Here is a 21,939-nt window from a genome sequence, read left to right as displayed (position 1 = left end):
TTTGTGAGGCTGGGAGGGCTAGCGGCCCCGTCATGTACGCAACGCACACCGCAACACGTAGCCGTCGTCGCTTAGAGAACCCAATAACCCCTTGCCAATTACTTTGGTCTAATGCAAGACAAGCTGTAAGACGCACTCGACCCTGCTTTCTATCCGTTCTGTTTGCGTTCGCGTTTCGAAACATCTCATCGTGCAACATCTAGCGCACGGCTAGTACGCGTTACAGTCACAGGGAAGACCTCTCTAAGAACATCTCTCAACAACAAAAGCTCCAGAGCCTGCGACACTAGTTGCACGTCTGTTGTGATTGTGGGAGCATAGATTTGTCTCCTAATTCAGTGGGTTGCCTACACTCGCCCACGGCACCACCCCACAAAAGTTCACACCGAATAATCGCGGACCCTGAAAAAGTTCACCGCATCTTCTTGTAGCTACACCTCCATTACAACTACTCTACTTCTGCATGAACAGGTGAGCATGTTCTGACGTGCCCCAACGCTCAGTTCCATCTTCGGGTAGCACCACCCAAGGCGCCTTCTCTCGTAGAAATATATGCTGCACAACCTTTGGTGCCACCTCAGTCTTGAGGCTTTCCAGGTCGACTGTGGCCATACACAATGCCATCTTGGTGGGATCGGATGCGTAAGACATGGATATTGGAGCACCGCAACCTGAGCAAAAGGTTCGTTCCGCAGCATCCGACAATCTTAGAACCGTGCGCGTATCCGAATGGGTGAAAGAAAGACTGTCTCTGGGGACATGCGTAAATGGAAGGAAGCCAGAGCCTGACAATTTTTGGCATGCGCGGCAATGACACAGCGTGATATCTGAGGGCGCAGCGCTCGATGTGTATTGTACCCCGCCGCAGCGGCATCCGCCCCTGAAGACAACATCGTCTTGAATGACTTGCGGTACGTATCTCGAACCGTCTGCAGCTATGTAAGATGTTAGCTCTGTGTCAATGTAACGCTATGGATTACTCACGTCTCCTTGCAATACCGAGGAAAACAGAGTCGATCTCCTCAATCTTGCCGTCTATCGCCAATTTTTCCCACTCCTCCTTGTAGAGGCCTTGCGCTTTCCTTCGGATGTCGTTGTTCGCAAACGTTCTTGCAACGTCTTTGACGATCACGTTTTCGACAAAGAAGTCGTCCCATTGCTCCATCTCATAGAAACGCCTGCCATATCCCGCTTGATTCTCTACAGTAAGAACTTCGTCTACCTCCAATCCCGCGGACTCTAACATTTGCTTCAAGGTATCTTCTGATTTGCTCCATGACCGATTGTAGGGAATGGGAAGCTCCAGTCTGCGAGCTACCCTCTCAAGTACCATGCCGGAGACCAAGTTCCTTGGGTGTGTCGCGTCCATTGCAATGACACCTCCAGGCTTCAGGAATTCTACCCAGTGCTCAATAGCAGCCTTTGGATCGGGGAATAAGACTAGAGCAGAAGCCACTGTGATGACATCAAATTGCATTCCCTTGAGCTCTTCCGTCTCGTCCAGGTGCAAAGCGTCGCCCTTGAGGAAAGTCGTATTTGCGTATTTGTCGCCTCCTTGAGTCTGTCTGTGAGTAGCGACCGCGAGCATACCAGGGGTGACATCAATTCCGACGATATGCCCCTGTGGTCCTACTGCCTCGGACTCACGGAAAGTCAATAGTCCGGTGCCACACGCCAGATCCAGTATCTGTTGGCCTGGCTGTATGTCGAGATGGGAAATGAATCGCCTGGTGAAATCGTTGTGCCAGGTAGCATCGTAATCCCAGGACTTCGAGTCATAAAATCGGATAGCATCTGCTGCTTGTCTTTCGCTTGACATTCTGAGTGATTTGGAGCTATCGGTCGTTGTAGAATCGGAGGGTCTCTTCATATATTTTGACTGTGGAGAGGGTTCAGGCAAGTGATCAATGAACGGCGGGTTGGTCAGCTTAACTTGCTTTGAATGTGGCCAGTCAAACTTCACTACTCTTCCTTCTCCTCTTATCGGCGATGATACAACCTGACGACAGTGAATCCTGCATACTACCTAGCTATTGCGTAAATTTGGTTTTGTAGCTTACCTTAAGATTTTGTGAGCGTAGCTGAAACTCCCGCGATGCCGCATGAGGGGTGCCGAAGCTGTGGATCGCTAGCGCTGAAGTTGGTAAGCGTGGGTGACAAACCAGTCCTTCCTGCTCCTTCCAAACTCCAAGATTCAGCACCTCCTTCGCTAACGTTAAACATGCCTCGGATCTCCGTCCTACCTATTCAGTACGCATCTGCACGCAACGCCATTCTCAATGGTGGACATCCCAACCCCTAGACTCGTCTGGAGTCATGTAACGAAGCTTAACGCGACTTCCGTGGACGATGAAGCTTTTCGATTTTGCTCATCTTCGAATGTTGTTGCCGCATGACACCTGGGCACTGGAGACTACTCGGCTAAGAACTAGGACGACGTATGAATTGCGCGACGTCACATTCAACATGCCCATCTGCCAGGGTATGTAGTCCAAGCGTTGTGCTACAGACGTCAAACAAGATATAGAGTGCAGTACTGGCCCTCGTGTATCACCATATCCCAAGCGAACGTTGCAAAGCCGATCCATGTCGCGGTAGGGATACGGCCCTTCTCGGAAATGCAACAACTGCGACCAAACGACCAGCTCATTATGCACAAGAAAATTCCCGGACAAGAGATAGACAAGTAAGTAACAACAAGCTTCTGCGCAGGACATATCAGGACCGCATAGAGCTGGAAGGACGTCGATCATACACTACCGGGTGAACTTGCTTGGTGACGATCAGGCTAAACGGCACTTCAGCAAGCGCCCCACTGCACCCCGCAACGTGGGGAAGCATGGAGAGCCGCCATCGCGGTTTAATATCTATTCAGCGGTCGAACCAGGGCTCCTATAGTGCGTATGCCTTCCTGTGCCCAATTGATCGCCATGTTGTGACGAGATCCATTTGGAAGTTCTGGAAGAGCTTTCGCTACACTGCGCCATGCCCGTATCAGTCTACAATACCCGGATCTGAACATAGACTAAGTGGTCACGTCTCGTTTTGGGGGACACGGCACGGCAAGGGTGTTATAGTGTGAGGCGGTTTCCTCACGGCTCAAGGGAACTGCTGCACTCCAATCGATGATACTAACTATACAGATCACGAACAGATTTTCCATCAATGAACTGTTAACGCAAGGTAAGCTTGTGCTCCATGATGAGGGTAGTACCGTAAATGCCTGGGTGAGTTACCTGGAAAACGTCGAGCGTCCAACATTCCCCATGTTGGACTGTATCAATGATATAAAGACAAAAGTGGACGCATGTCAGCTTTCGTGAGCCTCAATTGCAAGACATCTGGCATATAAAGCAGAATAGAAGTATGTACATGCAACAGTAGTAAGCCTACGCAATTCTGTTGTGACGGCCCTTGCTCCACAAGTGCGTGGCGAAACTAAAGGAGACCAGCATGAGCCAAGACGTGCTGCCTTGATTGCGCTGTAGTCACGCTACGAAACATACTTTGTCACCTCCACAGATTCATTTAGTGGCTATATTTCGCCACGGGAGCGCGGAATGCTTGCGGAGATTACAATCACTATATAAGGGTTGAGAGTATCTTAGCAGTCATTGTCCTGCAGTATCCCGAATACCATCAATCCGCCCAACATGAAATACTCACTCATCCTTCCGCTCCTTGCTACGACCGTCCTTGCGGCGCCGGCCATTGAACAACGTCAGGACGCTACATGCACTGTCCCAACTACCTTCCCTACTACCGCCAACGCCAAGTTGCCGAACCCCTTCAAGTTCTTCGACGGAAGGGCTGTTACTACCAAAGCCGACTTCGCTTGCAAGAACAAGGAGGTTAGCGCTGCTATCCAGGCACAGGAACTCGGTGACTTTCCCAAGAAGCCATCAAGCGTTACTGCTACCTTCTCTGGATCCTCGCTCTCCATTACCTCAACTGAGGGCGGCAAGTCGGTTTCCTTCTCGGTCTCCATCAAGAAGCCTAGCGGAACCGGACCTTTCCCTGCCATCATCGCATATGGCGCTGCCAGTCTCCCTGTTCCCAGCAATGTTGCGACCATCACCTTCAACAACGATGACATTGGTCAACAACAGGGCGGCAGCAGCCGTGGAAAGGGCAAATTCTTTGACTTGTACGGTTCCAGCCACAGCGCTGGTGCTCTCACTGCCTGGGCATGGGGTGTTGACCGCATCATGGACGCTCTTGAGGCTACTCCAAGTGTTGGCATCGACCCGAAGCGCGTCGGCGTGACTGGCTGCTCTCGTAACGGCAAGGGTGCTTTCGTCGCCGCTGCGCTTGTTGACCGCATTGCTCTGGGTCTTCCTCAGGAGTCTGGCTCTGGTGGTGCCGCCTGCTGGCGCATCTCCGACTCTGAGAAGGCCAAGGGCAAGAACATCCAAACCTCCAGCCAAATTGTCGGCGAGAACGTCTGGTTCTCCACGAGGTTCAACTCTTTCAGCACCAAGTCCAACACCCTCGCTACCGACCACCATCAGCTTGCTGGTATGGTCGCTCCTCGTGGTCTACTCGTCATCGAGAACGAGATCGACTGGCTTGGCCCCGTATCCACCACCGCTTGTATGAAGGCTGGTCGCCTCATTTACAAGGCTCTCGGTGTACCAGACAACATGGGCTTCACTGGCTCTGGCAACCACAACCATTGCCAATTCCCATCCAACCAGCAGGCTGACCTTACTGCATTCATCAACAAATTCTTGCTTAACCAGAGCTCGAACACTGCCAACATCGAGAAAGGCCCGTCGGGTGCCGATGCGGCGACGTACATTGACTGGACTGCACCTACGCTCACTTAGGATTAGAATCTGCTGGTATGAATCTTGGAAAAGAATGGTGTTGAGTTGGGCTTCAACATGTACATAGTTAGCAATAAGTTCGTAGCTGAATGATTTGTTTACTAGAATCTTGACTCCATGGATGTTGACGTTGGTTATTCGTCCGGCACTGAGGGGCCAACATGATAACAGCTTAGACAAATGAATGTGCTAGTAAAGTATGAAATCTCTCTAGTCAAAATCTAGTGGACATTTAGGGGAAATATTCTTCAATTGCCTCGCTTCTAGCTCGCTTGTGTACGCAGTAGAGTATTGTGGACGGGCTAGGGAGCGCGCTGAAAGCCTCCCACCGCCATTCAGCGCGAGTCCATAATTCTCACCACCAAAGCTTTTCCACCTGATAGAGCCGCTATAACAAGCACGGTATCAAGGGGAAGGCGTCTAGAATCCTGGACAAATATGATGGACGAACCATAGCACTGGAACTAGGTTAGGAAGGAAAGTAAGACAGGTTTGATGTTCGCTGGACCATGGTAGCAGGTTTGGAGGGGTCGTTGGACGTGGCACCCACTCCACTCGTTCCTCCGCCTCCGATGCGGTGGCTTATTTCGGCACTAGTCCACGTCAAGCGCGTTGTTTATCTCTCTACCCCACAGCGACTCCTATAGAGAACGTGAACGAGGGTGACTGAGGAAGAGTGAATAATTGCAGCAAGAGGACAACTAGACGCTGATTGGCCCAGCCCCCATTCTGGCCATCACGTGATCTCGGCAAGCCGCTAACTTGTTTGCGCGCAACAACGCTCAGGCTAGAGGACGTCCGCAGACGCTCAACACCACCCATCCCGATATCACGAAGACTTGCGCCCGCATCTCAACATCCCCGCAACGCGCTGTCCACGACGCGTATAGCGGTTTCCGACACTTTTAGAGCGCGCCCGCGCCTTTGCCACCCCCAACACCGAAATTGCGCGCTCCCCCTTCAGCCTCACCACACAACGCGACTCTCTGAAAGGCGGACCCCCGAAGGTCTTTCATCGGCTTCATCGACGAAAGAGCCTCCACCACCACCACGCTGCACGATAATGTTATAGAATCGCCGCACGCGTCACCACCTCTCCCGCGACTGTCTTTCCCTCTTAATTGCGCGATCTTCGTCTACCTCGACCCCGTACTGCGACCGCGTTCGAGCGTGGATATCTCATATCTTGGCTGTTTACTGCGCACCACCACCGCCACACACTGAACCCCCATCACCATGGCGTCGGTTCAGCCCAACTCTGAAATGCCTGGGCAGGGGCCGCTTGCCGCTAATATCACCCGAGAGCAGATTCAGCATGTCTTCCAGGTACGTACCCGTCCTGTCATGTTTTTTTGCGCCACCGGCACTTCCTATGCATGACAAGCATGCTAACAATGTCCCTAGCGCTATACTGCGATGAAGCAACAAGGCGTACCCGAGACCAACCCCGAGTTCATCAAGGCGCGCAACCTTCTCACTATGGTGCAGAAGCAGAACCAGTTCCAGCAACAGCAGAAGATGCTACGGCAACAGCAGATGCAGCGTCAACAGGGTCAGATGGATCCGCAAGCCGCACAACAAAACGGCGCTGGTATGGCTATGTCGAACGGCACCAAGCCAGCTGCTCCTACTGATGGCAAGGTCGCTACACCTGCGCCTGCTTCCAGCGGGCCTTCATCCACCATGCAAATTGCGACCGCCGGTGGGCAAGCTCCTTCTGCAGATGGCCAGACCCCTACATCGGCCACCAGCGGTCCAATGGCGCTGTCTAAGGATCAGCTCCTTATGCTACGCGCCCAAATCGGAGCTTTTAAGCATCTCTCCAAGGGCCTTCCGTTGCCGACCAACATGCAGCAGCAGATCTTTGGTCATCACCAAGCCAAGAAGCCCCAGAATGCAGCCGAGGCTGTAGCTGCTGCTTCCCAGATGCTCGACAACGCGACCCGCGCGGGCAGCACCTCGAGCGCAAACGGCGGCGCAGTACAGGAAACTCGAACTCTGCCTCGTCTTCCGGACACCTTCATTGATCCTTGGAGCAGCGAAGCTTTCCGCGATGTCAACTACATCTCACACACTCAGCGCAAAAACCGACCATACCTTGCTACTATTATGCCCCAGGGTGTGGATATTGATGCAGTTCAGGAGAGCATGGCAGAAATGCGCAAGGAGCGCGAAATCTTACTCTACAACCGACTCACCGCGAGAAAGGCCGAGCTAGAGAAGGTCCACGCAAACATCGGTTCCTGGGATACCAGCAAGACCGATACGCCTGAAGACGATGGAAAGGTCAAACTAGCTCTGGTCATCGAACAGAAGAAGCTCAATTTACTGGAGAAGCAGCGCAAGCTGCGGAGAGAGATCGCCCAGCAGATGATCCATGCTGACAACCTTGCGATGACAGCGAACAGAACAGTATACCGACGCCTCAAGAAACAATCGATGCGCGAAGCCCGTCTTACCGAGAAGCTTGAGAAGCAACAACGCGATGCACGCGAGACCAAGGAGAAGAAGAAGCACCACGAGTTCATCGACGCTATCCGCAAGCACCGCACAGAGTTGCAAGAATCCGGCGCCGCTCAGCGCATGCGTCTGCAGAAGCTCGGCCGTACCATGATCACAACACACCAGAACATCGAGAAGGAGGAACAGAAGCGTATCGAGCGCACCGCCAAGCAGCGTCTGCAGGCTCTCAAGTCCAACGACGAAGAGACCTACCTTAAGCTTTTGGGTCAAGCCAAGGATACCCGTATCTCACACTTGCTCAAGCAAACCGATGGTTTCTTGAAGCAGCTTGCCGACTCCGTCAAGGCACAACAACGATCTGCAAACAATTCATACGAGCCAGAGGAGCCAGAAGAGGAGAGCGATGCTGAATCTGGTGACGAAGACCGTCCGGGCAAGAAGAAGACCGACTACTACGAGATCGCTCATCGTGTCAAGGAGGAGGTAACACAACAGGCTTCCAACTTGGTTGGAGGTACCCTGAAGGAGTACCAGCTGAAGGGTCTGCAGTGGATGATATCCCTGTACAACAACAACCTGAATGGTATCCTTGCAGATGAAATGGGTCTCGGAAAGACTATTCAGACCATCAGTTTGATCACATATCTTATCGAGAAGAAGCGACAGCCAGGACCTTACTTGGTCATTGTACCGCTCAGTACGCTTACCAATTGGACCAATGAGTTCGAGAAGTGGGCACCGAGCGTCACCAAGATTGTCTACAAGGGTCCTCCTAACTCACGTAAGCAATACCAGCAGCAGATCCGCTGGGGCCAGTTCCAGGTGCTCCTCACAACATACGAATTCATCATCAAGGACAGGCCAGTTCTCAGCAAGATCAAGTGGGTACACATGATTGTCGACGAGGGTCACCGTATGAAGAACGCCGGTTCTAAGCTCAGCATGACCATCACACAGTACTACACAACGCGTTATCGTCTGATTCTTACCGGTACCCCACTGCAAAACAACCTTACGGAACTGTGGGCTATGCTCAATTTCGTCCTTCCTACCATCTTCAAGTCGGCTACCTCCTTCGACGAGTGGTTCAACACTCCTTTCGCAAACACTGGAGGTCAAGACAAGATGGAGCTTACCGAAGAAGAGCAATTGCTCGTCATTCGTCGTCTTCATAAGGTTCTTAGGCCTTTCTTGCTCCGTCGTCTCAAGCGTGATGTCGAGAAGGATCTTCCCGACAAGACCGAGCGTGTAATCAAGTGCAACTTTTCCACCCTCCAGGCGAAGCTATACAAGCAGCTTGTCACACATAACCGACTCATGGTCAGCGACGGCAAGGGTGGAAAGACTGGTATGCGCGGTTTGAGCAATATGCTGATGCAGCTGCGTAAGCTTTGCAATCATCCGTTCGTATTTGAAGAGGTTGAGGACGTGATGAACCCAACCAAGAGTACCAACGATCTTCTATGGCGTGCGGCCGGCAAGTTTGAATTACTTGACCGAATTCTGCCCAAGTTCCAGGCCACAGGCCATCGTGTTCTTATGTTCTTCCAGATGACACAGATTATGAACATCATGGAAGACTATTTGCGGTTGCGAGGTATGATGTACCTGCGTCTAGACGGAGCGACCAAGGCAGACGACCGATCGGATCTCCTAAGGCTGTTCAATGCTCCCGACTCACCGTACTTCTGCTTCCTGCTATCTACGCGTGCCGGTGGTCTTGGACTGAACCTTCAAACTGCCGATACCGTTATCATCTACGACTCGGACTGGAATCCTCACCAGGATTTACAAGCCCAAGATCGTGCCCATCGCATTGGTCAGAAGAACGAGGTCCGCATTCTGCGTCTTATCACTTCCAACTCAGTCGAAGAGAAGATTCTCGAACGAGCCAACTACAAGCTGGACATGGACGGCAAGGTTATCCAAGCTGGTAAATTCGACAACAAGTCCAAGGATGACGAGCGTGACGCCATGTTGCGAATCATGTTGGAGTCTGCTGAGGCCGCCGAGAGCCTTGAACAGGAAGAGATGGATGACGATGATCTGAACCAAATCATGATGCGACACGATCATGAGCTGATCACCTTCCAAGAGATGGATCGAAAGCGATTAGCCGAAGATCCATATGGTCCCGGTAAACCGCTTGGTCGCTTGATCGGCGAGAGTGAGTTGCCTGACATCTACCTGAACGAGGAGGCTCCCATTGTCGACGAGAAGGACGACACACCTGCTGGTCGTGGTGCTCGAGAGCGTACCCGCGTCAAGTACGACGACGGTCTTACCGAGGAGCAGTGGTTGGAGGCTGTCGACAACGACGAAGATACCATTGAAGCTGCTATCGCCCGCAAAGAAGCCAAGGTCGCCAAGCGGGGCAGGAATAAGACTGGTAGAGCGGACGACGAGGCCTCGCCTGTGCCATCACGTGCCAGCTCAGAAGAACCCATGCCAAAGAAGCGAGGCCGTAAACCTAAGGCTGAGAAGCGCAAAGCCGACGAAGCATCTCTCGACGTTGACCTCGCACCTCGCAAGCGTGGCCGCCCTGCTCCAGCTAAGGACATGCTGCACCCTGACCAGCGAGCGTCGCTCCAGAAGGTCGTTAATGTTGTTTATGAAGCTCTCAACGATCTGGAAGAGGAGTCGCAAGATCCGAACATCCCTAACCGCGGTATTATCGACCCATTCATTGAGCTGCCGGACAAGTGGGATTACCCAGATTACTACCAGCTGATCAAGAATCCCATCTGCATGAAGCAGATTGAGAAGAAGATCAACAAGAAGGAGTACCAATCTGTGAAGCAATTCCGTCAAGATCTAGGCTTGCTGTGTAACAACTGTCGCACGTACAACGAGGACACGTCGCTGCTCTTCCAAGACGCCAACCTCATCGAGCAGACTGCACTCGACAAGCTTCGGGAAGCAACCGCAGAGTTCCCGGAGTGGCAAGATTACGACGATGGTGGTAGTGTGCACGGTGGCCTCAGCACCATGACGAGTGCGGTTGGTACACCACGGGCTGGTGTCTGAAGAATGTAAGTCACCGTGCTAGAGAAGCGTGCATTGAGCATCCACTAACAGCAACAGATGAGAACGCATGTCTTCAAATACGACGCGTGATCTGCGCTACGGTTCGATGGACGTGATATCGAACCACCTTACACCTTCTCAACATGTAGTTTTTGCCCTCCTGTACAACTTGCAAGACCTGGAGAAAGATTGGCGAGGCTTAATTCCAGGCATTTTATTGCGCGCATTACACGTTTCTTCGCTCCCATAAACATTGGCGCGAGTCTTCCCATGGTTCTAGGATGCTTGATTGAGTAACACGATTCTGGGGTTAAGGGGTTTTTCTTCTTCAGTGGGAGTTTGATGCATGCATGTATAGCTACTGTAGCTAGCGAGCTTACCTTAGCTCGCCTTTGATAAAAAGGCAGTTTGATGTTCGAAGAGAACGAAGAATGCAATAGTTTGCATCTATTTTGATTTGTTTATAATTTTGTGAAGCGTTGCCATACACCAGTGCACTCGCGGCCGTATGCCAGCCGTGTAATTTGGTCAATTATGCTTGCTCCGCGTTCCACTTTACACAGTCTTGGAATTTGACGCCTGATCCGCCAAAGATATCCAATGCGCTGCCAATGGTCAGGTCCACTTTGCCTTTACTCAGCTCCTTCACCAGTTCTAGGTCCTCGATGGAGCGACCTCCACCGGCATATGTGACGGGTATGCTGCACCACTCGGCCAGCTTGGTAACGAGTTCGTGGTCGATACCGCGTTGTAAGCCTTCGACATCGGCGGCATGAATGAGGAATTCACAACAGTGCGGTTCGAGGAGGGTTATCGACTCTACATTTGCTCGTTAGCTGCTCCTCTTGGACAATGAGATGGAGACTGGAGGTATGTACCTTGGTTCAACTCAAAATTGGTGATAGTCTGCCACTTGTTCGTCGCGACGAACCACTTGTCGTCTTTTCTTCGGCACGAAAGGTCGATGACGAGTTTGGTTTTATCGTTGCCGAGGGCTTGTAGGACGGCTTGCAGGCGGTCCATGGAGAAGGTGGAGGAGGGGAAGAGGTACGATGTTATGATTACCTACTGCGCTTCGATTAGCCCAATCTACTGCTTATGATCGTCTATGTCTTTGCAAAAGTGTAAAGCTCACCTTATCAGCACCTCTCTCGATCCATTCGGCTGCATTCTTCTCTGTGATGCCACCACCGACTTGCATGCCGCCTTTCCATGCCTCCAATGCTTCTTGGGCTGCTTGGTCGTTTCCAGGACCAAGCATTATGACGTGTGCGCCTGTCAAGCCATGTTGTTTGTATAGGTCGGCGTAGAAGGCGGAGGGGTGTTCCGAGGTCCAGTTTGTCTTTAGTACGTCGGGGGTCGTGGTGTTGAGCGTGCCGCCGACAATTTGCTTGACGCTACCGGCGTGTAGGTCTATGCAGGGGCGAAAGCGCGTCATCGTGTACTCTACAGGATTGCGATGCTTGTAGAATGGTGTTGCGGGGGAGGGGTTAAGTGAAAGACGGAGGTCCGAGCGAGCATTTGGCGCTAACAATTTCCCATGTCGAACTTTTGGATCGCCCATCTTGCGCGCTCAACATAACGACACAGCAATGGCGCCCGCACTCGGAAAACGGAAGCGTGTAACGCGCGCGGAACTCGAACAAGCGTCGCGATCACCTTCTCCTTCCTCTGGTTCGAGCGACGACTCCGGCGCAGGAGATCTCCAGGCGATATTCCGGCGCGCATTCGAAGCAAAGTTCAAGCCTCTACCCGCAGAGCCCAAGAAGCCCAAGATAGAAGAAACGCCCGTAGAAGAAGAACCAGAGGAGGAAGAAACAGACTGGTCAGGCATAAGCGACAACGAAAATGGCGTCGAAGTCATCGAGTATCAAGACCCACGGCGTGAGCTCGACGAGACCGAACGGGCAGAGATGAAAGCCTTCATGTCGTCTAAACCACCTACTTCGGCATCCACTTCCTCGAAAACCGTGACAACCAAAAAGAAGCAAGACGATGCCGACTCCAACGAAACTACAAATCTGAAAAACGACATGGCGCTTCAAAAACTCCTTCGCGAATCACACCTTCTCTCTGCCTCCTCATCCGGCACCTCAACTCCCACACTCACCACCACCGGTGTCGCACGACATAAATCGCAAGACCTGCATCTCCAAGCTCTCGGCGCCAAAGGCTCAATCTTCACGCAGAAGAAGATGCCAATGGCACAGCGGAAACACATGATAGATAAAGCGCGAACGACGGAAGAGAAGAGGCGGAAGGAGGCAAAGGAGGCTGGTATCGTTCTAGAGAGGGAAAATAGGGTTACTAAGAAGGCGCCTGAGAAGAAGAGGGAGAGGGGTGTTGGAGGACCGAGTATAGGCAAGTTTAGGGGCGGCACGCTGAGTTTGAGTAAGAAGGATGTGCAGAGTATTACGGGGGGTGGGGGTGCGAAGGGAAAGGGAAAGGGGAAGAAGGGGAAGAGATGATGAGGATGTTGAGATACCCAATACGAATTATGCGACTCGAGAAAGTTGTAATTGGCTGCCATTAATGATCGATCTCGGGTTCCCCAGGTGCTTTCTCGTACACGTACAAAGGGATTGATCTCCAAACTGTACACAGCAAGGGCAGAGATCTATTTCAAGAGACACAACTTGTAACGCACGAGCTTTTTGGATGCTGCCTCTCACGTACGAAGTATTGTCAATACATCCTCGACAGCGCGTCACGGAATCTGGTCACCAATAACGCTAGGGCGCTTTCACAGAATCCTTGTCCTACCTCTTCCGAGAGACTTTCACTGGTCACTAGTGATATGGCTGCTGCCTGTGACTAAACTTGATGCAAAGAGGCAGCGACTGATGTCAAAGCTTCCCGCACGGTGGTTGAATATCTAACACTGTTAGCTTTCAGGCCTTCTTCTACATCGGCCTCTGCCTTCTGCCACAACGAAATCAACCCACTGCGATCGGTCCTCCACGTCAAGTCGACCGAACCAAACAAGCCTTGACTCGAGCCACCCCAAGCTCTCCACCATGGGGACATCAATATCCTCTCCTGAGCGATCCTGCATATGTGGAAGACAAGCCTTTCCGGTTCCCAGACCTGCCTATAGAGCTACGATACATGGTGTATGAGCAGATTGAGATCTCTGCGCGTCACTACCGGCTGAAGGACTCGGCACTCAGGTACGAATCTGACGAGGAAACGTTACCACCGTCATGCATGACGCTCGTTATCAAGACTCTGCCAGTAGCACTCTTAACCACCTGCCGTCTCATCCATACGGAAGGAGCGTATTTCCTCGCGCCTAAGCTAGAGATGCTACGTGATGAACCAACTCGTTTCATCATCGACTTGACAAGCTTTCACACTTCGCCAACCGTCAGCACAGCATCAGTACGATGCTCGTGAAGCAAGAGTTTGACAGGTTTACACAAGATTGGGATGGTGTTAATGCGGGTAAAGAACCTGGTGCCTGGATCTCCCACAAGCTATGTATCGGACAGCCACCATCCCACGTCTTCCTACGTGGTTCTAAGGAACACGCCGCCATCGTGACATTCTACAAGAAATCTTTTGAGACCCTGAGATGCCGGTTCACTACGAAAATAGTCATCACCGTTCGCTACTCTGGTGGGCTGCCCGAGGATTTCCTTAGCGATTTCAACCTCACATTCTGGCCCTCAAATCGAGAGAAAGATGGCTTCAAACTCCAACTTGGTGCATTCGAGGCGGAGGATATTCAGTATGCAATTCTTTATTTCGAGTCGGCAAAGCTTATGCATCGTCTTGATGACCATTGTCGTATCAGAGAGATTTCGGATGCGGGGTGGAAGGTAGTGTCAGCAAGGGATGACGTCGTTACGTTGAATGAGGAGGCTATATCAGAGCGCGATTTATTGAGAGAGCGTACTTTCTCTACTATTCAGGATGATTTAAATGTGTTCTGATATATGATAATGGGCTAAAGGTATATTATAGCATGCCAGTAAATGCCTTCTTACCGAAGAAGCGATAGGAGAGATATGTCCTCTGTAGTCAGGGAAGACACTTGTAGCAATGGCGAAAATGAGCTGGGGATTAGCTAAATGTGACATGCGCTTGGAAAATGGATAACATGCACCCCTAATCCAGATCGGTGTAGCATTTGAACGCATTACACAACTTGTCAAGATTGTTCTGGTAACCTATAATTCTGCAACATAGGTATTCCATATTCAAGAATTTACCAACAATCACGGGTATAGATTTCCAGATACGATTACCCTGACTGCTGAAGATAGTGGCACATTACTCGAGTAAAACTGACAAGTCGCTTCGTCAATATTGATTTCAGCACTATGGTCGCTTCATTAGCATAACCACAAGATTTAAATCACGCAACGCGCGTTAGCCGCTATTACCGTGTAACTTTACTCGATGTGACAGCGTGTACAGCGTGTGTCAACACTTTGGTAGATCAAATATCACAAGACGTTTGCCCTATAGGACGTTCGCCTAACCTGCTTAACTCACCTCGGGTATTAGCGTACCAGGTACAGGAAACCAAGTTTCTTTGGTTGCAATCAGCCCTATCTCAGGTAGTACTCCGATACTATACAGGTAGTGTATAGAGCTAGTGGTAGCCGCAAATTATATCTAGACGTCATGTTGTGCTCAAAGTTCGACGGGTCCAATCACTTGTCGTCACGCTTACTATCGCGCTTATATGAGCCAAGTTGTCCAGCACGAGGCTAAAGCGCTGTCTTGTTGGCAGTGGAGGGTTGGTGTGAGGTTGTCGCATGTCGACTTCCGTTACTGATGTGAGCGCTTAGATGGCCTGAACTGGAGGATGTAAGTAGCCTACGTATATGTGGTATTAGGTTACCAGAAAACCTGGGTATCCTCAGCCCTCGGGGCTTTAGGCCGACTCTAGTGACGAGAGCCGTGAGACTAGAGCATATCTGGGAATGTGTACCGAACAAAATTGATGAACCAGCTGAGGAAAAGAAGGGTCGTGATTCATCTACGACTATGATGAGGAAAACAAGACGAAGTTTTATCGCTTCAAATGTGGTTTATTGCAAAAAATGCGAGAGTTGTAGCCAATAATTGTTTCCCCTTTCGTGTCATTCCGAAGTATCATGCCCCTCACATGCAAACATACTTTTGACTGTATATCGCGATTGTTACAATTACAAGTTTAGTGCTCAATCGACACTTCTCTCGCAATGAGTCTAGGGCAGATCACCGGTTTCCAGTTCCTGAATTTTCCAACCGAACTCCGTCTAATGGTCTGTGAGTGTAGTACAAGTCAGTTCGCGCACTATTTGTGCTGCATGTATCTGTGCTAAATAATGGTAAACCTAGTCACTACTAAACACTACACCCTACATGATCCTATCTATCTTGGAGATTAAGAGTGCGCAGATGAAGGTCCGAACATCACGCGTGTCACAAGATCTCTCTGTAACTCTGCTATCGACCTGTTGTCTGGTGTACACCAAAGCACAGCCCATCCTACTCTCCAATCTAGATGAGCTCATGATGAAGTCCACACGTTATGTCGTCGATCTATACAGTTCAGATACCTTTCTCTCTAGTTCTGGTACTATCATTTTCGATTTGATTGAACAACGAAGGACGGACCTGAACAGTAAGAGAGCCTTGGTGCGTCCGATGTCCATCCACCTTAATTATCAGACTATGGATATAGAAGATGCTAGATACAACCCTGTCCATGATTTCACGCTCAAGTGTGCGTCCTGAACCCTGCGCGCCGAAGGAGCTTTTGTAGGTAGACTGCAAGTCGAGCGCTCGATAAAAATCGACATTGCTGTCCGTGGGCTGGTTTCATACCAAAACCTCTACCGTAGTTGGAATAAGATCCTAGCGCTTTTGAGGTATAGGTACTGGCGAGACTATGGGATGATACTTGACCCAGAGGTTCAAGAATTGGTAGTCGCAGATTTTGAGAACCAGGCAGAGGTTACTAGACTGTCTTGCACGTGTTTGGAACCAGGCGGCAGTTATACAGGGCCAAGCGGCCGACCAAGGGGAATGGGACATTAAGTGGAAAGAAGGCGATGTGATCTAGTCAAATAATCTTTCATTTCTAACGAAACGTCATTTCATGTGAACAAAGCCTAGGCCTATATTATGGGCCTAAGCGAAGGAATGGTCGTCTGAATACATGATCGATGCTCGCAGTTAGGAGCCTCGGCCTCGTCGAGTGCAAATTTGACGTAGTCATATCTGTAACATCAGATATCTCCACTTGCAGGGTACACGACGCAAGCTCTACTTCTTCGGTCAACATGCAGAAGGATCCCACTACAAGCAGCGACCGTAACGTTTCAACACGACAACGATGTTCCGGAATGATTTTAGCATGCAGTAATCTGCCGTTGGTCGCTCGTATGCGAATATTTTCAGGAAACATAATGCCACCGGCTCGGCTGCTGTGCGTGGCGCCAGAATCCAACCTGCTATAGCAGGGAAGAATGCAGTAAAGATGGAATACCGATTAGCTTCGCACGGTATGTGCTTGGCTGTGACCGTATATGCTGACAAGATTGGCGTCGAAGGCCACTGAGTCGCAGTGAGGACTTTCATCAGAGGCTGCGTAAGATTGTGATGCTAGTGGCGATGTACCCTTGATAGAATGTTCAGCTTCATTACAGCGCCGTAATGTTGGGAAACGCTGGATCGGTGACGGAATGGGGCAGTGGCGATCAGCATGGGGTTGAATAGGGGAATCTCAGCACAGCGATCCATCCCATTCTTTTGCAGTTTGGCCATGCATGGAAGGTCTATTCCTGGGAAGGAAGGTTGCAAACGCGTTAGTGAGGCGTGCCCCGAAACTTCTCAAGGGTGGCGAACGATTGCAATGTGATCCTCCCACAGCTTCGTGTAACTCAAGTTGTATCTTTCGCCAATGCATCCTTTGTAACATGTGGCAGTCCCGTACCTCTCTTCACTCACATCTTTTAATGGAGGTGGTCCGTTACATGATGCGCGTTCTCCTTCGGTTGACGCGGAAACTGACCGGTCGCGGATTTGACATCGCCCTGACGTGCTGCGCGTACACGACGACCTCGCCGGCAACCCCACGTGTTATGCCACGGTATGTGTCGAGTGATTTCCGCCGCCAGAAGCATCAGCTTGCACCGTTGATAGATATGTCGGCCTGAAACTCGGTTGGTCGGTATATTACAAGCTACCGAGATCTAGAGGCACGGCTGTCATGCAAGATTGACGAAATGCGGAAGCGGAAGCGGGCACGCTCACCGATGAAGATCTGGAGGAATCACAGCAAAGGGCCGAATGCTCGCGATGGGTCCATCCTTAAGGGAAACGCAAGATCTGATATTTCTTTTCGCATCTGTGTGGATGGAACGACTTCTGATTGGAGTTGGGGAAGCGGCTGGCGGGGCGGACTGGGTACAGGGGAAGGGCCGGAATGCTGCCGATGTATCTCGTTGAGATGGCACCCGGGAGCCCGCCTCGAGGAGTGCGAGCGTCCTGGAGTCTCCAGACACCACTACAAACGCAGGTGCCATTGGTGGGCGCGTTTTCCGGCAGCCAGTGGCTTCGCGTAATGCACACAGCGTCCCTGGTGGTGTCACAAATTGCGCCCCCACCCTATCACATCTCTCCAGGGCTTGAAGGCCACAAGCGCAGAGACACAACAGCTCGCCAATCTGGAACGACAATGGCAGTATCTGGTCTGAGTCAAGGAGGTTAATACTACCTCTCCGCGGTCCATCACCCCGCCATCTTGAACTTTGCGTCAGCAGATACAGTCGTGCCTTATGGCGACAAGAGGTACGCTAGGCTTAGTACCGTTCCGTTTCCAGCGTTGTGCATGTAATCCTGCGGCGGATACAAGTTGCCGTACCCTAGATCTCGAGAGCACGGAGCGTTGCGTTCTGATCGGTGGGGCGTATCGAAATACCTCGCCGACCACTCTCATACAAGCGGCGCGACGGAAAATGTCCTTTACTAACAATCATTGCAGTTGGATAGATGTGATCGGTCACGGGTCGAAGCGACATGTTGCAAAGAGATGGATCAGGAAGCCTTTAGCACAACTACGGTCGCTACCAGGGTCAAACTGTCACTTCAAACTCGTCATATTGCTACCCGGTAAATAGGTTACGCCAAGGTGCTCATGTGGCCTCCATGTACCGGATATCGAGTATGGGCTTCTACCCTAAGATTCCAAGTACACTTTTGCACATGGCAAAATACACGATGATAGCGAACTGGTCAGCTGTGACAACAGCACGCTTCAGTCATCGCATTCCATAGCCACATTCACGACTCGCTTTCTTGCTATCTGACGCCATTTTATCGACCCACTGTTGCGGAACGCTCAGGTACATCGGAATCGCATTCTCAGATCATGCACGCTGCGTTCAAACGAGTTAGTTTCACTTAACCAATCCTTGAAGTTCATGCGCATCCCCTGTTGGTGCAACCTTCATTCTGTCATCATCGCTTTCTGAATGTACCCTCGGCGCCCCTCCTTCGCGCCAAGTCGACTAGCGTGTAGTCGGCCATGCAGCAGTACATGGATCTAAATGCAGATTCTCCTCCCTAGGCGCAGGGGCGATGAAGGTGCATCGGATCTAATGAAGAGTCCGATACGAAACCGACAGGGGAACTGACTCAAGCTACACACCACTGCAAAACATCATATCGTGGCTAGAGATTTCTGAAGCTTCTTGAGATCTTGCGCTTAACCTGCAGCGATCATTCAACTATAGTGGGTGTTCCCGAAAATATGATGACACTATGTGACGATATGCATGTTATACGTAGTGATCGACTCTTGAGTTACTGCATACATCAGTGGTTAAGCATCTCCACACTACCATTTTCGCATGCACGTCAGCTGGTAGTGTACCAGACTCTTCTAGACCGATTTACCGCTATTTCAAGATTTCAACAAGAACGTGGTCTTGAAGTGGAGGTACACTGCATCGCTTGCGATCTGATCTGTATCAAGAGGCGAACGATGAAAGATCTGTAAATAAAGCCACTGAGGTATAGCGTGTTTGATCATCCAAGTGGATGTTTTCTAGAAGGCGATCATGGTGGCAATAGAAAGGTGATCTGCATGAGAGGTGTGTGTGTGTGTGCGCCATGAGCAGGAAGATGGCTGTGGCAGTTCCGCGCAGTGAAGATTTGTTGCTAGGGTATTCCAGGTATCGCAGCGTGATGTAACATGTTGAGAGTCACAGAGGCTGGAAATCCATAGCTAATGCTCTACAGGATTCAACCACAGTTGGCGCATATCCGGACCGGCTTATGTGCCTGTTCCGTGGTTAGCTTTGGTGGCTGCACTGCATCGGCATTTTTGGCTGCTACTACCGAGCTCAGGATATGTCATGCCATGGTTATTAGCCGCTACTGGGCGAGCATTCTATGTCTTGCTGCCCCTGTCAGATGTACCTTCGTACTTGCGGTGAGTGTTGTTCAATCATACAGTGCTGCACTGCGATATGAGTGCGTCCACTGCACATGAATGATGGTGTTAGGCCTACTTTTCAGGGTCTTGAAATGCAGTAGCACCAGGTCAACAGTTCTGAGACGTCTGGCGGTCAAGCTCTGTTGCCTCGTTGGCCTTCCTCCAGCGGAGAATGCCACAGCGTCGCAGGAGGGAGTACAGATTAGATTGCAATTGGAGTATGGGGCGTTAGTCGCATTGGATCAGCCTATTGTAATACCATATGGTACATGCCGAAACACAATACTGTTGTAGCCTGGCTTCATTCCAGCTTATTCATTCAGCCTTCACCTTGCTATTGGTACTCACCAGACTCCGAAATATTTCTCCTCTCCACGGTATATACCGAGATAAGGAGACTGCAAGTCAACTTGGGAGTGAAGCGCTGGTAGCGATGCTTGCCGGCCGGATAACCGTCAAGGTTTCGAGGGAGTAGCCCAGGAGCTAACTAGACCATACAGCAACACGTTGCTGACCAATGAAGGCCCAAGAAGTGATCGACAGTGAGCCCTGGATTGCAGGTAGGGTGGTGTGTCTTCCACACTCGCATACCGTGCGGTGTAGATGCGCGAGCATCAGGCGATTTGGGAGTATTCAGGGGATTACATGAGCAGCCGTGGCTGTACGACGATGTTGAACGTGATCCGGTGGTGAAAGGCAGGGAACATGGGATGAAACACATCAGCGGCCCCGGGGAAGCGATCGGGCCTATCCGTTTGGTCAGTGGCATCTGCGGCTGACCTGTCGGCCTAACCAAGGTGGGACTGACAGGACGAACTGTGCACATATGGCCCGCGGGCCAGGATCTTTGCTCGGTTAGCAACACACGCATGCATGCGTCATTCGACTAGTATAAGGTTCACGAACCACTCGCTTCACCAAATACTCGACATTTTGTGAAGCGGACACTAACGTAGACGGACAGCTAGATGGCGATCGCCGGCCAGTGCCACCGAGCAAGGTCCGCGGCTTGCTGCCGCTGGTTCCGTGCGCCGCCGCCGCTGCCGTCCGCATAGCTAACGCCTGCCATCAAAGTATCAATGGGCCGGACGTAAACGGGAAATATGAGCGATGGGGATTTCTGGCAATCCGATTTTCAAATGGGAGAAATAAGTGGTGTCGCTAACTAATTTTGGACAATATCTAACATCTTGGCCTTACACCAATCGCTCACAAAAGCCGTCAGACGAAAGACAAGAACTAAGACGAGTCCACACCGCTGCGATACGAACACGGCTGCACAAGGGCATGCTATGGTGGCCCTTCATTGTTTGAAGGTTGAAGTGCGAGATTTGATGCTCCATGATGGTGTCCAGCACTCGTTTGAAACTACTGCAGGTCCACGATTTCGGAAGAAGAATTTCTTAGTACTGCAACCCCTCCAACCCTCACTTACCAGCATCAACCGCATCGACCTTAGGTCGAATAGTTGTCGTCCAGCCACGCGGCTCAACGAAACCCTGCACTTCAGGTCTTTGTGCTCCAGTGTGCGAGGTTGGAGGCATCGCGCTCTAGTCGAGATACCGTAAGGGTCTGCACGGGTGATCCGGTGAGATACTGGGACGCGATCGATACACCCTGGCACAGAAATCTGCCACACAGATTACACGCATGTCAGTCCCAACCTATCTGGAGCTGATCACCAAGTTCCGAAGGTGGAAGGAGGCAGCACTTGGCCTAGAGAAGTGTAGACTGGCAACAGACATACAATTTTCAGCTCAGCTCTCTTGGTAGGGATACCCTGAGAGGAAGTAATTGCATGCTGGACAACGCTGTCCACAGAGTGGTGGAGAGACGGGTATACGGCCATGCTATCTCGGTATGTTGCAGTTCCGTAGTCGCCTACGCCGCTGTTTAGCATGTAGATCAAGAGCACGATCTAAAGCCCCTGCATCTGTTTGAGCTCTTGTCAGCATTGGCTTAGTATTTCAAATACATGTCGAGAAAACGGTCGTCAATCGAGCTGTCTAGGGTCACAAACGTTAGTCTGGTCAATACAGGCAACCTAAGCTGCTTAAAGATCCGAGCGCGTCGTTCGAAGTTAATTTCCAAAAATGGCGTTTTGGAATAGGATATACGGGTTAGTAGTACTAAGAGCCGTTGGTGGCAGGTCTAATGGCGCAATAGAGACCGTGGGTACAT

The 21,939-nt window shown here is 51.0% G+C and overlaps 6 protein-coding genes across 6 annotated transcripts; 4 read left to right on the top strand and 2 right to left on the bottom strand.

Annotated features, from left to right (window-relative positions):
• Nucleotides 1-453: 453 nt before the first annotated feature.
• On the bottom strand, nt 454-1,819 carry ALTATR162_LOCUS11781 (uncharacterized protein; the record flags this gene model as incomplete). Its single annotated transcript, XM_043319423.1, has 2 exons — nt 454-935; nt 985-1,819. The coding sequence occupies 2 exons, from the start codon at nt 1,817-1,819 to the stop codon at nt 454-456; spliced, it is 1,317 nt and encodes a 438-aa protein (XP_043175358.1).
• Nucleotides 1,820-3,653: 1,834 nt separating this feature from the next.
• On the top strand, nt 3,654-4,829 carry ALTATR162_LOCUS11780 (uncharacterized protein; the record flags this gene model as incomplete). Its single annotated transcript, XM_043319422.1, has 1 exon — nt 3,654-4,829. One exon carries the CDS (start codon nt 3,654-3,656, stop codon nt 4,827-4,829), a length of 1,176 nt encoding a protein of 391 aa, XP_043175357.1.
• Nucleotides 4,830-6,065: 1,236 nt separating this feature from the next.
• Nucleotides 6,066-10,409, top strand: ALTATR162_LOCUS11779 (uncharacterized protein; the record flags this gene model as incomplete). Its single annotated transcript, XM_043319421.1, has 4 exons — nt 6,066-6,155; nt 6,234-10,259; nt 10,289-10,324; nt 10,377-10,409. The coding sequence occupies 4 exons, from the start codon at nt 6,066-6,068 to the stop codon at nt 10,407-10,409; spliced, it is 4,185 nt and encodes a 1,394-aa protein (XP_043175356.1).
• A 442-nt stretch (nt 10,410-10,851) lies between these two features.
• On the bottom strand, nt 10,852-11,757 carry ALTATR162_LOCUS11778 (uncharacterized protein; the record flags this gene model as incomplete). Its single annotated transcript, XM_043319420.1, has 3 exons — nt 10,852-11,138; nt 11,198-11,384; nt 11,455-11,757. The coding sequence occupies 3 exons, from the start codon at nt 11,755-11,757 to the stop codon at nt 10,852-10,854; spliced, it is 777 nt and encodes a 258-aa protein (XP_043175355.1).
• Nucleotides 11,758-11,911: 154 nt separating this feature from the next.
• On the top strand, nt 11,912-12,787 carry ALTATR162_LOCUS11777 (uncharacterized protein; the record flags this gene model as incomplete). The annotated part of the gene is made up of 1 exon (XM_043319419.1): nt 11,912-12,787. One exon carries the CDS (start codon nt 11,912-11,914, stop codon nt 12,785-12,787), a length of 876 nt encoding a protein of 291 aa, XP_043175354.1.
• A 918-nt stretch (nt 12,788-13,705) lies between these two features.
• ALTATR162_LOCUS11776 (uncharacterized protein) lies at nt 13,706-14,254 on the top strand (the record flags this gene model as incomplete). The annotated part of the gene is made up of 1 exon (XM_043319418.1): nt 13,706-14,254. One exon carries the CDS (start codon nt 13,706-13,708, stop codon nt 14,252-14,254), a length of 549 nt encoding a protein of 182 aa, XP_043175353.1.
• Nucleotides 14,255-21,939: the final 7,685 nt, after the last annotated feature.

Source organism: Alternaria atra (genome assembly GCF_907166805.1).
Source record: "Alternaria atra isolate CS162 genome assembly, contig: 37, whole genome shotgun sequence".
Taxonomy (NCBI): domain Eukaryota; kingdom Fungi; phylum Ascomycota; class Dothideomycetes; order Pleosporales; family Pleosporaceae; genus Alternaria; species Alternaria atra.
The sequence above is the reverse complement of the archived record's forward strand: the minus strand, read 5'-3'. Positions and strand labels throughout refer to the sequence as shown.